This window comes from Sciurus carolinensis, chromosome 18 (assembly GCF_902686445.1).
Source record: "Sciurus carolinensis chromosome 18, mSciCar1.2, whole genome shotgun sequence".
NCBI classification, from domain to species: Eukaryota; Metazoa; Chordata; class Mammalia; order Rodentia; family Sciuridae; genus Sciurus; species Sciurus carolinensis.
Genome location: NC_062230.1, coordinates 4594951 through 4608064, shown reverse-complemented (window position 1 = coordinate 4608064; position 13114 = coordinate 4594951). Strand labels below are relative to the sequence as shown.

Sequence of the window (13114 nt, the reverse complement as noted above, 5' to 3'; positions counted from 1 at the left end):
ACTTTCCAGGCGGGGCGCCGTGGCGCACGCCAGTAGTCCCCGCTACTCAGGAGGCTGGATGGGGACAGGGACGGCTAGAAAGGGCTGGGGAGGTAGCTGAGTGGCAGGTTCGCGCCCCAGTCCCCACCCCTGCAGAAACAGTCCAGGCTTCCTAACACGCCGCGTTCAACAGAGTCGGGACAGCCCAGTGACGGAGCTGCAGGCAGCTGGGGCTTGCCCACGCGGCACGGCAGCCCTGTTCAGTGGATGGTCTTGGTACTGGACGTGGGCCCCGGGTGCTTTAGCACCGAGCAATCCCCAGCCCTTTTTATTTTCTTAGATTTTGAGACAGGGCCTCGCTAAGTTGCTGAGGCTGGCCTTGAACTTGCGATTCTCCTGCCTCAGCCTCCCGAGTTGCTGGGACCGCAGGCGTGGCCACCGCGCCGGCTCAACAGTCGAGATTAAAAGGATAAACCCAGATATTGTTGCTTCCTCTGGTCAGGCGTCATGCAGTCCACAGCACGGAGCGTCAAGGCCCCCGACGGCAGCTTGGCTGATCCCGACAGGCTGCCTGGAGGCGATCAGATTCTGAATTCTCTGATTCTGCCTCCACGCTAGGGCCCCCAGGGTGCCTGGTATACCTTGGAGCTCCCAGCAGGGCTTCCTGGGTGGCGCTTCCTGGACGGCTGGTGGCTTGTTTCCTGCGGGTTCAGATCAGGGGTATCTGTTGGGGACCATCCGAGATGTGCTGTCCCTCTACCGACCTCTGTAAGTCGCGGCCGCGGGTCTCCCCTCCGTCTTTCTGTCCCTTTCTCTGCTGCCTGCGCCGTGTGTGTGTGTGTGTGTGTGAACGTTGGTACTGCTGGGACAACTCCACTGTCCGGACTGTCCCTCCCCTTGTGCATCCAGACCTGCTGCTTTTCCTACCACACTCCCTTATGAAGGTGTCGAGATGTAGGTCACGTGACAAAACCATTTCATAGCAAAAGATCCAGGCACTGCCTTCCCTCTGTGGCCTTGGCTTTTGTTTTGTTTGTGAGAGAAGCTGGGAGCCACAAAAACGACCCTGATCCAGAGTCTGGGACGGGGTCCTGGCATGGATAAAAGCTTCCCCGGGATTCTCACATGCAGCTGTGGTTGGGATCCCCGCCAAGGAGCAGCCAAAGCCACGTCCCAGGAGGAGTCGTACCCCATCAAGGGCGGGAAGCAGGGTTAACGGTTCTGAGCGGCTGGCTGGACACCGGCCCCGCCAGCCCTGCCTGCACTGGGAAGGGCCAGGAGATGACCGTGAGCCCGCCAGGCCCTGCCTCCTGGGAAGTGAGGCAGGACACTGGCCCTGGACTCTCATGGCCCTCATCTGCTGCAGGAGCCTGGAGCCCACTGTTCAGATGCTAAGTGTGCTTCTCCTGCAGAGAAGGCCCGTGTCTGGGCTCAGCTGGCCAGATCTCCCCTTGATTCAGTCCCAGCCCCCACCAGCCTCCATTTCCTCTCCCACCCACTTCTCGCCCCAGCCCTGGCTCCCTCTGCCCTCTGAGCTCTGCTCTTCAGTCCATCTTCCTGGGTCCCTCTAGTCTTACCACACTCAACCCCATGCCCTCGTTCCTTGGTCTGTCCCCACTGCAGGACAGCTGCAGAGCACCCCCTTGTGGTGTGTCCTGGCTCTGCACTCCCTCTAATGGCTGGCATCCACAGGCCCCGGCCCAGAGGCCATGGTGGGTCCCTGGGGTCCTGGCACCCAGCACAGTGGGCATGAGTGTGCGGTGGGAAACAGGAGCCCAGCTTTGGAGACCTCCAGCTGTCCGGAAGGTTCTGAAGGGATTGAGTCCCATGGGTGACCTGTCCTCACTGGGCCACCTCCAGGGCTGCAGGGCAGGACCGTCTGCAGACCCCAGGAGGAAGACTCCTCGTGGTGCCCGACGTGACTGATGGGGGCTGGTTAGCGCTCACCCAGCCGTCCATTCCCGTCTCCCGCAGATCGGGGCTGAGGGGCCGAGCGCCCCACGGAGGAGAGCAGAGCAGGGTAAAGGGCGTTCAGGGTCAGAGCCTGAAGTCAAACTCATTTTCTTCCTCTTCCTTTTGTTTTTCTTTTTTGAGACAAAATCTTGCTGTGTTGCCAGGCTGGCCTCCATCCTCCTGCCTCAGCCTCCAGGGCAGCTGGGACTGCAGGTGCCGCCCACCACACTGGCTTCAAGCCGCTCTTGCCTGGGCAGCGCTATGGTGCTGACCTACAGAGGGAGGAGCCACAGGCCCCAGCACTTGAGGGAGAGGCAGGCCCCCGTCCTGGGTAGCTCATCTGCGGGCATCAGCTCCTGGGCTTCAGCACCAAGGAGCCCTTCCTAGGGCTGAGCCAGAGCCGCTCGGTGGCCAGGAATCCCCTGGTCCTGCCCCACCGCTGGCAAGTCCACCTCTGCCAGAGTCTGGAGGGGACGGTGGGCACCCGGATGGCCTCCAGGACGGCCCCCAGGAATCTCCAGCCCCTGGTCTCTCGGTCTTGTGGCATTTCCTCCCTTGACTCAGCTGGAAGGGGTGTCCACAGAGTGTGGTGAAGGCAAGGGTGTGTGATCGGTCAGCTGGCTTCTCTCGCGGCCCTTGATTCTCCTGCTCTGAAGAGAGCCGGGCACCATTTTGTGAGGCCACCCAAGCAGCCCCTGGGAGCCCACATGCAGAGCCAAGGCCTCTGCCCACAGCCAGGCCCGGATACACTGTCTTGGAAGCGGCGCCTCCCTCCCCGGCTGAGCACTCTGTTTGGGTATGGTTTGAGTGGGTCTCCGAAGTCTACTGTCCCCATGGTGGTGATATTGAGAATTTTTAGGAGGTAGAGCCTTGTAGAAGACAGCTTAGGGCATTTTCCTTATAAAGGATTAATGTATTTTTCAAGGACCTTGTTGGTTTGCTAACTTTGCTCTCACAAAGTTGTTAGAAAAAGTGAGCCTGGTCCTTGAGCCCCTCTGGCTTCCTGTCCTACCCTATGATTGCTCCCTCTTGCACATGCTGCCACCTGCCATGTGGTGACATAGCCAGAAGGCCCTCACCAGAGCCAAGCAGATGGGGCTGTCCATTCTTTGGCTTTCAGACCTCAAGATTGTGAGCGATAACCCCTTTTATTTGTTAAGCATTGAGCCTCAGGTATTTTGTTACAGCAACAGAAACAGACCAAGACACCAAGACTGGAGATAATCCCTGTCTCATAAATGACTCAGCTAACACCGCTGAGCCAAGTGACTTCAGATTCCTGACCCACAGGAACTGTGATGTCTAATTATCATTTTGAGCCACCCAAGTTTTGGGGAAGCTTATTACACTCTGGGGCAGTTTCTCGGACTCGGCATAATGCCTGAAGGGTTGTTCTGCCCCCTCTGGCCCCTGACCTGTGTCCCCAACCATAACACGGAGAAAGGGTAAGAGACGCAACACGGCCCTGGATGAATCAGATAGTCAGGTGGCCGGCGGCCAACATCACTTTCCCTTCATTTAATTAACACTTTACAAAGTACAAAATATACTGTCTTTTTGGGGAACATTAGGTACTTTTTTCTCTCCGTCATACAGTACGTGAATCTCGAGGGGTTTGTTTCTTTGACAAAGAAAGTAGGCGCGAGGGCGCTGGGGCTGGGGCAGGAACCAGACCTGGGACGGGTGAAGTGCCACTGGTGCTGCTGGTGACCGGGCACGGCAGGCCAGGTGCAGCCCAGAGGGGGCTGTGGGCAGGACGCCTGGCCCCGCCCCAGAGGAGGCTCTGGGGTGCAGACCCCCGCCCCCACCCCCGCTCCCCAACCTCGGGGTAACGGAAATGATCTGGCCTCGCGTGCGAGGAGCCTGGGGGGCCTGGGGTCCTGCCTCCACCAGCCCCGCTACTGGGGAGCCGACCGCTCCGCTCGGGAACGTTTTCTGATGGAGGTAAACTGAGGCAGTGGAAAGGGACGCGCACGGAGCCGGCCTGTCTCGGTGTGGCCCCGCCTGGGCCTCCGACTTTGCTGACCCTTTCTCGGGAGGAGTCCATAGGTTGAGGGCACCACCTGGCTCCCTGCGAAGACCGTCTTCGGGTTCAGGTGACCTCAAGGTTCCAGTCAGGCCAGCCGCATGGACGGCCAGCCTGAGGGCGCCTGTCCCCTCCGAGCAGTCTCCACACCGGGGCCAGGGTCGTGCCTCGGCTCCCTGCCTGGTCAGGGCGGCCCTCTGACCTGCACACGTGCCACGGCCAAGGCTGCTCCCCAGGACTCCATCACCCAACCAGCAGAGCTGCTGCTCAGGCCTGGCCGCTGTGCGCACACGCTCACGCCCCACGCACACGCTCACGAACACGCAGGAAGCAAGCCGCGCCCAGAGCCGCCCCTCCCAGATTCCTGCCTGCCAGGCTGCCCAGGGGCCCTAGCCTGGTGCCCTTGCCCCCAAGACACTGCCTCAACCAGCAGCTCCACCTTCCCCTTCCCTGGGACAGTGGCCTTCACAGGAGGGCGTGGAGGCTGAGCTGGGGCCACAGCCCACCCTCAGTGTGGCACAGGGAAGCCACTTCTAATTTGAAAGTGTAAGAAAAAAGGCCGGGAGGCGCTTGGAGGTGCAGGAGGCCTCGCAGCCAGCCAGGGTCCACTCCTCTGCGGCTGCCCTCTGGCCGCCCTGGCCAGCTCCCCTCCAGGCCTGACCTTCCGAACCACAGTGCGGGCTCCCTCATGGGAGCCCCAGCGTCCTTGCTCCTGGCCGCTGGCCGGTGCGGGCGCTGCTGCGGGTGGCTCCTCTCCCTGTTCCTGGGCCTCGCCTGTGCTCCCCCAAAATCCTCTTGGCTGAAGCTGGGAAGAGCCCTTGTCCCTGTGTCCAATCTAAAGACTGAACTGCCTGGGGAACATGGTCAGTGGGGGCAGGTGGCAGGTGGCCTAGGGTCATCTCTGAAGATTGTTCATCAGGCAGACAGGGCCCCAGGCTTGGATTGGGGCCTGGACCTCCCCACCTGCCCCGAATCCTGTCTCCTGACCGCCAGCGTCCTCTCCTGCCTCAGAGGGGCCAAATGTCCCGTTGTCACCGACCGCCATTGGGGTCACGCTGCCTCCGCGGGTGGTGTGGGGCAGCTCCTTCCCTCCAACCCAGGGTCTCCTGCCTGGAGTTGACGGTTTGGGAAGCCCTGGTTACCCCAGAGGTTACAGGGTCAGGTGCCACCTCTCCAGTTCAGCAGAGGGCAGTTCTGTGGTTGGGCAGCGCCTCTCGGGGGCTCTGGAGCCCCCCGTGGAGGAAGCAGTGCAGAGCCGGCCACACCTGTTGTCTCTGCTGGGCCAGGACGGGCTGTGGGGGGCTTCGTGGGAAGCAGCGCAGCGCACGTTGAGGGCTGACTGGAGGGGGCTTCTGTCCCTGGGGTCCCTGCTGCCCCCCACTGGTCTGCAGTTCAGGGATCAGGTGAGGGAGCTGGCACTGGGCGGCTGGTGCCTCTTGCTGCAGAGGCTCACGGGCAAAGCCACACTCTGGAGCCCAGGTGGCCACTCTGGGCCTGAATGTCCCCTGCCACACAGAGCCTCGCCCAGCTGGCCTAGTGGTTCTACAGCCCCATCAGCGGGAACTCAGAGGACCTGGTGCCGCCCACAGGCTCCTCAGGCTGCCCAGGCAGGGAGCCTGTGATCTGGGCCCCACAGAAACGCTTGGCCCTCCACGTGGGGTCTGGAGAGACCAGCAAACCCGGGGACGGGGGCATGGTAAGGAGGAGAGCAGACAGCCCCTGGGAACAGCTCCACCCCAGAGCCATGGAGACCCTCCCCACCCACACCAGCAGGGACACAGCAGGACGGTGGGGGAGAGTGGGGGGACACTGTGGCCAGGTGGAGGGGTTCCTGGGGCAGCTCCTGAGGAGGCAGCTGGAGGGTCCCCTTCCTGGACCTGGTCTACGTGGTTCTCTGGGACAGAAAGGGCCGGTTCCCAGGAGGACACCTGGGCAAAGAACCTGAGATTGCTAAGCTTGCAGGTTTTTTTTTTTTTTTTTTTTTTTTTTTTTTTTTAAGTAAAGAGTTCAGGTGAGCCACCAGCAGGAAAGCCATCTGAGAAGGGGGGACCCTGGGGAAAGGCAAGGAGTGACCTGTCCACTGCCTTGGTCTTCAGGGTGACACTGGGGAGGGGGTCGTTCTATTCAAGAGCAAGAAGTCCCGACTCTCCCTCCACCGCTGGACCCATGTCCCTGTGAGCAAATCGAGGTGCCCAGGGGCCTGGGCTGTGGGACCCCACACTGGCCACGACCGCCGGCACAGCCGTCTCCCGGCTGCTGGTCGTTCCCTCGGGTCGGCGACTGTTCTATTGCTGATGTACCCCAATTAAAACACACGGAGGCTCCAGACGTGCCCGTGCGCCCGGGACGGCGGGCAGGGCGGGCCCTCGCGTCGCACGCAGACGGGCCGTGCGGCGCTGCGCGGGGAATATATTAAGGAATATATTGCTCAGGTATATATGCTATGTACAGGACGGAGCTCCAGCCACAGACAACACGGCTCACAGGCGTACCACGGACTTCCTGGGGCCACACTTGCACACGGGAGGGCGGAGAGGGGACCTGGGAAGCGACAGGGGGCGGGGGCGCCGCGGAAGAGCCAGGCCTTCCGGGGACAAGAGGGGTCTGGGCTGCGACCTCGGCCCTGCTGCCTGGCCGCTGCCCTTCTGGGACCAGCAGTTTACAAGATTTGGTTGTTTTGGAGTTTTGTGCAAAACGAACCAACTTCAGCGCACACAGGAAAAGGGGGTTCTGACTGGTGCGCTGGCCGCGAGCATCCACGGGGTCCAGGGGCTCCTCCATCCGGGGTCTGGGGCTCGCAAGGAGCAGCACGTGCACAGCCCTTCACCAGGACAGCCGCCACCCTGCTCCTGTGACCTGCTCGGGGACAGCGCCACCCTGAGGGCGCAGCCTCCGCGGCTGGGGTCCTGCTCCACACACCTGCTGGCCTGCCACCTCCCGGGACCCTCGGGTCCCTTCGCCCCTCTGAGGCCCGGACAGAACCGCACATGGCTGAGGCGCCTCGGGAGCGGTGTCTTGTCACAGAGCCCTGCTCCCGGCTCACCCGGAAGGCAGGGCCTGGTCCTCGGCGCCCCCAGAACTCAGACGGCCCGCCTCCCGCGACAGACAGGGGCTCCGCGGCCGCGGCCGGGATACGCTGGACGCAGGCTGAACGGAGAAGGGTTTCTCTATTAAGGCTCAGTCGCGCCGCCGCCAGGTCAAGTACTCGGGGACGCCGCGCGGCCCAGGGCGGGCGGGCAGCAGGGCGAGCTGGGCCAGGGCGGCCGAGGAGCCCTGTGCTGGTCGGGTCGCTGCTGGGAGGTGGGCGACCCAGGAGCCCAGGCGCCGTCTGCCCTGGCCGGAGGGGAGCAGGGGCAGCAGCTGGTGGTCTCGGGACCCCTTCTCCCCAGGAGGGAGTGCGTGGGGCGCGGGGCCCCTCTTGGCAGTCGCGCTGGGCGTCGGGCGCAGGCCCTGGGTTGGCAGGCGGTGCCGGGCGGCCGGCGGCCTCCCCCGCGGCCACTGCTCCTGCCTGGGCCCCTCCGGCCACAGGCCGCCCGCTGGCCTCCATCTGAGGGAACCAGCCCTGAGCTGATGGACCAGAGACCAGCGGCCAGGCGCTCAGCCCCCGCCTTCCGGGGGCCTCCCCGAGTTGCGCATGCGCAGTCGCGCTCCCCCAGCCCCCCAGGACGACGCCGGGGGCGGGACACCTCCTAGGACGTGCCAGCTTCCCCGGGCGCCTGCCCCAGGCCGTGCCTGGGGCCACACGGGCGGGTGGGTCCACGTCCAGGTCCCCTGGGCCTCAGAAGCCATTTTCTGGGGTGAGGCCGGGGCCAGGAAACCGGTCATTCTTGGAAGGGCTGGAAGGGGCGCGGGGCCTTGGCCCGGGCCGGGTCCCGAGGGGCTGGCAACGGGGGAGTGTCCTAGAGGTCCCTAGCTCAGGTGCCGGCCGGCTGTCCAGTCTGGAGAAATACTGCAAGAACGGTCTTGGGGAGGGCTGGCCAGGCCCGGCTGCGGGGTGGCGGAGGGCCTCCTAGTGCTTCTCCGCCTGGCTGACCTTCAGGGCGCTGATGACCCCGCTGATGTTCTCTTCTGGAACCTGCAGGCCGCAAGCAAAGGCGTGAGCCGGGGCCTCGCCGGCTGGTCCCGCTGGCCGCGCTGCCCCGGCCCTCACTCACCAGTGCGTGGTCGAACTTGAAGGTGCTGATGTAGTAGGCAGGGATGTCCGCCGCGGCCAGGGGCTCGGAGATCTGGGCCACGATTCCACACTCATCTGGGGGACAGGGCCGTGCTCAGCCTACGGGAGGCCTGCCCACTCCCTGGGGCTGGGCTCGGTGCCCCTCCACAGGGCCTTCTGACCTCGGCCCCCTCAGGGCTCCCACGCCCAGTTCTGCCCTGCTCTGACCACCCAGCCTCCCTCCGTGCCGCCCACAGCCTCCGTCTTTTCGGCTGGGCTGTGAGTTCTCTGCAGACGCCACGGGAGGACTGGGCTTTGTCTGCTTCCTTGACTCTGTGCTGCCAGATGACGGTGGGCAGTCACGTCCCCTGAGCCTCAGTGTCCCCAGCAGAGCTGCCCCAGGTAACAGCCCCAGTGAGTCCTAGAGGCGGAGTCAGGCATCTGGGTGGGGTCAAGGTGATGTCCTTTTCCCCCTGAGCCTCAGGCAGGGGTCTGAGGCACCTCCTGTCCCTCCCAAACCTCAGCCATGGGCAGCTTTGGGGCTGCTGGGCCCACCCCTCACCCCGCTTCTGCCATGTGTAAAGGCACTGCCCCAGGCTACCCCTACAGGAAGGCCTCTGGGAGCTGAGGGCCACTTTCCTGACCAGTCCCTAAAGGTCCTGCTGCGGTCTAACAATGACTCCTGCCTCTTTCACCTGCCCAGCAGGGTGGATGCAGGTCTGGCCACTAGGTCCCCACAGGATCCTGAAGCCCCAGTCTGGGAGTGGACCTGGGCTATGCCCTTCCCAAGCTGGTCACAGCCCTCGCCCAGTGTTCCTCGGCCCACGCCTGACTTGGACAGGAAGGGCTGGCGAGTCCCTCCAGCCCTGCTCTCTGCTTGCTCTGGGGGTGGGCGGGCTCCTGCTAGACCCAGAGCCCCTGGCGGCTGTGCGGGCCTGGGCACGTCCCCTCGCTCTGTGGCGGAGCCTGCCTGGGTCCTAGAACACTTTCAGCGACAGACACGACTGTCCAGAGGGAGGTCACGTTTAGAGTGGTTCCTCTCCTTTTTTTGTACGGGGGCCTGAACCCAGGGTGCTTTACCACTGAGTCACATCCCCAGCCCTTTTTGTTGAGACAGGGGCTCGCTAAGTTGCTGAGGCTGGCCTTGAACTTGCCATCCTCCTGCCTCAGCCTCCTGAGCTGCTGGGACCACAGGTGTGGCCACTGTGCCCGCCCAGCTCTTTGGAACTGTGGGTTGGGAGTTGAACGTGCGAGGCTGTTGGCCAGTGCCGTACACAATGGCGCAGACCAGAAAAAGAAAGCCGAGTGGCTCTGGAGGCTGGAGGAGCGTGGCTCTGTGAAGCTTTTGTCTGAGCCACCGGGTGTGGCTGCTCGGTCACGATGTGACATAGCTACTCCAGACCAGGGCCAGAGCCACGCGGGATGGCCGTCTCGGATCTCGGGAGCACACGCAGCTGCAAGCTGGCTCTCCAACCCTCCTCAGGCAGGCCAGCGTGGCCTTCCCTGTGGCTCTCGCCCTGGCCCTGCCGCAGGCCGCCCCACGGAACAGCCCTATGGCCAGGGGCCTCACTCGCCACCGTCCACCCCACTTCCTGGCTTCGGGCGGGCAGGGTTGAGAAAACACAACCTTGGAGACCCCAGCAGTGACCGACCGCGAGCCGCAGCCCCGGCCCTGCCTCCCAGGCTTCCCCGGGCACCTGCTGCCGCCTCTGTGTGTGGCACTGATCCCCGCTGCACGGAGGGTAAGGGGGCCCTCAGTCTGGTGTCGAGACCTGACCCCCAGCTTCTGGTCTTGGACTCTGCTGCCTGGGGCCACCTGGGAGCCGGGGTCACCCTTCCGCAGCTGGGCAGCCCCTCCCGTCTCACCTCCCTGCGGCTGCCCTGCAGCCCCCGGCCCCGCCCTGCTCCTGTGGGACCTGCCCGTCAGCTGTGGAAACACCTCCTCCGGGAAGCCTTCCCTTCCAGAACCTTCTCAAGGCCACCTGTCCTCACAGGGGACGCTGCCTATTGAGTGCTCCTGAGGGCCAGCTCTCGCCCTGCTCACTGATGGCGACAGCCTCAGGCCAGGCAACTGGCCAGGTTGGCTTCCTCTTGCTCCTTCCCTGGCCGGCTCCTCAGGCTACTTAGTGTCCACTCCCCAGGATCCTGCGCCACGTGGGGAACGTGGGTTGGAGAAATGCTGGGGTCTGTGGAGGAGGCGGCCCGAGGGCCAGACCTGGAGTCTTCAGTGCACGCGCCCCAGTGCTCCTGACCACTGTCCCCTGTCCTGCCTCAGGATGGCTCTGGCCCCAAAGTGAGTGAAACGCAGGGTCTGTAAGCTTTTCGAGAGGAGCTGAAGTGGGCAGCAGACCCGGGCTCCTGAGACCCCTCACTGCCAGTGCCAAGATGGCCTGCTGCCTGCAAGACCCAGGAGCAGGGCTGGCGCTGAGGCCATGGACCCTGGGGCAGTCTGAGCCTTCTGGAACGTTCTGCTCTCCAGGACAAAGCGGGGCTCACTGAGCCCAGGGTGCCTGCCGACGGCCGCGGAGGTGCAGGCTTCCCGGTGGCGGGAGACCAGCACCCTGAGCCTGTAGACCCTGCTGGGCAGCGGCCTGTGGGCCAGCACATTTGGCAGGCAGACGTTCCAGGGGGACAAAGCTGCACAAGCCACGGGTCCCCGCAGTCGCTCCCAGCCTCGGCAGCCTGGCCTGGGGGAGGCAGGTGGGACGTGACCCTGGGGACCTCCAGCAGGGGCCTTGGGCCCTCCCTCCTCCTTCTCACGCAACTTTGAGTCTCTAACGTCAACAACGTGCTCCTTTTTGGGCTGGGAACAAACAAGAGCCTCTGGGGCAGCCGCTCGCCCACCTCGGAGGCCAGGCCCCGGGGAAGGGGACTTCAGTCTCCCTGGGTGTGGCCTCCCCACTCGCGCCCCCCGGGCCCGTGGCTCACCGAACCCCAGGGGCTGCCCTCCGATGCGCACCATCTTCCAGAGCTCTCCCGAGGCGCTGGTGAACAGCAGGTTGCTGGGGAACCTGGCGACGGAAGCCCAGCTGACCCGCGGCCCAGGCCCACCCTGCCGGGGGAGGGGGCGGCGGCCTGGGAGGGGACAGCCCTCCCACGGTCCTCGACCCGCTTGCTGGGCACCCTCCTCCTCGTGGGGTGACGCGTGGACAAAGGCACTGTCCGCGCTCCGATCCGGCTCTGGCGCCCCGCCCTGCACCTCAGAGGACCCCTGCTGCACCTGGACAGGCTGCCGGGTGGGCACAGGCACAAGGCGGGAGCCCCTCGGCAACCCCGGGTTCACCCGGCCGCTCACCTCTGCTGGGTCTGCACGTCCATCACGAGGGAGATGTAGCCCTCGATGAGGGAGAAGGAGAAGAAGCGGATGTGGCCACAGTCCTCACTGCCAGCCAGGGGGTCCTTCACGCTGGGGGCAGGAGGCCGTGAGGGTGGGTCCCTGCACCCCCCAGCCCTGGCAGAGGATGCTGGGAGGAGCTCAGCCTGGGAAACGCCCCCGCTCCCAGGCTTCCTCGCCAGGGCCTGGGGAGGGTTCCAGGGCATTCACGGAGGCGGGCACCTGACTTCAGTGCTGGAGGCTGAGCTGGGCCTCGACCCAGGTGAGGGGGCCTTCCTGTACGGGCTTCCCTGCCCGTGTCACGGCCGCCCAGGGCACGGGCCAGGGCCACTGCCCAATGCACCAGGGCCCGCCCCACCCCACTGGGCCTGAGGGTTCTGCCCGTGGCCTCCCAGGCAGCCCGGGCCTCCCGCACCCCGCCCCACACCCCTACCCGTTGGAGTAGAACATGACGTCCATGAGGAGCGTGGCCACGGTGGGCAGCGTGTCGGGGTCCAGGCTGGTGACGCAGAACCTGTTGCTGGGGCTGGACAGCGGGTGGATGACGGGCCTCTGGACTGAGGACGTGGAGACACGGCGCTGAGGCGGCTGGAGGCCATGCTCTGGGAGGCCGGCGCCCTCCAGCCCCCAGCGTGTGCTCTGGGTCTCCAGGGCCTTTGCACGTGCTGGGTGGGCGGCTGCCCGCAACGTCCTACAACGTCCTCCCCTCTCCTCCCGCTGGCTCAGTCCACCCTCCGCCCAGGGTGGGGTGGGAGTGGCCTCTGGTCCCCTCTGCCTGCGTCCAGGGCCACCTCCCTTATCCAGCCATCACACCACGTCACGCCTGGTGCCTGGTGACCGCGCTGGACAGGGCTGGTGGGAAGCAGGACTGGGTTGTTCAGGGGGCCCCGCCCGGCTCACCCATCTTGGGCTTCACGAAGCCGTTGGTGATGCCGAGGTTCTCTGCGGCCACCGTCTCGCCATTGACCACCCGCAGGATGGTGAACTCCGTGGACAGCGTGTGGGTGACGAAGGGCAGGTCTCGCTCGCGCACCTGGGTGGGAGCCGGGCCCTGAGTGCCAGTGGCTGGGCCCGGCCAGGACCCTCCCCGCTCCCGGAGGGCAGGCGCCGCGGCCGGCTCACCAGGATGAAGTCCGTCTGGTAGGTGGACAGCATGAACACCGAGATGTTCTGGTCGGCCAGCGGGGCGATGACCGACTTGGCGATCTTGGTCACTCCGATGGGCTGGGAGCTGGAGAAGCCGCCGCCGCCGGACACCACGTTCAGAGCCAGCCAGGTGGCGTCGGCCACACTCAGGTGCTCGGAGGAGGGCAGCTCTGGGGACACAGAAGGCGGCCCTGTGACGGCGGGCCTCCCTTGGCCAGCCAGGCGGGTCATGGCGGAGAGCAGGACAAGGCCCTGGCCCCTGCTGGGCGGCCAGCCTTGGCTGGCTCTCTCCCTCCGGGTCTGCTTGCCCAGTGGTCACCAGGACGGGATCTGCCTGAGGCCCCTTCCAGGAGGACAAGCAGGAGCCCCTCGGAGACCCTGGCAGCCGGGTGGCTGTGGGCAGGTGGTCAGCGACGCCTTGCTTCCTCCTAGTTCTCGTCCTGTCAGGTGCCGTCACTGTCTCCACTGTCCCCAGGGTAACCAGTTCCAGGTTTCGAACTGGGTTCCTGAGGGCCTCATGACG

General features: G+C 64.9%; 1 protein-coding gene across 2 annotated transcripts in view; it reads right to left on the bottom strand.

The window, feature by feature from the left end:
• Positions 1–3449: 3449 nt before the first annotated feature.
• Positions 3450–13114, bottom strand: part of Castor2 (cytosolic arginine sensor for mTORC1 subunit 2) — a 42741-nt gene continuing 33076 nt past the window's right edge. For both annotated transcript variants that reach the window (XM_047533350.1, XM_047533349.1), the window contains exons 3-9: positions 12568–12761; positions 12346–12478; positions 11879–12002; positions 11407–11517; positions 11040–11122; positions 8113–8207; positions 3450–8033 (exon numbers count right to left, since the gene is read on the bottom strand). In XM_047533350.1, coding sequence (XP_047389306.1) covers positions 7968–8033; positions 8113–8207; positions 11040–11122; positions 11407–11517; positions 11879–12002; positions 12346–12478; positions 12568–12761 — 806 coding nt within the window. In that variant the 3' untranslated portion in view covers positions 3450–7967. The remainder of the gene's footprint in view (positions 8034–8112; positions 8208–11039; positions 11123–11406; positions 11518–11878; positions 12003–12345; positions 12479–12567; positions 12762–13114) is intronic.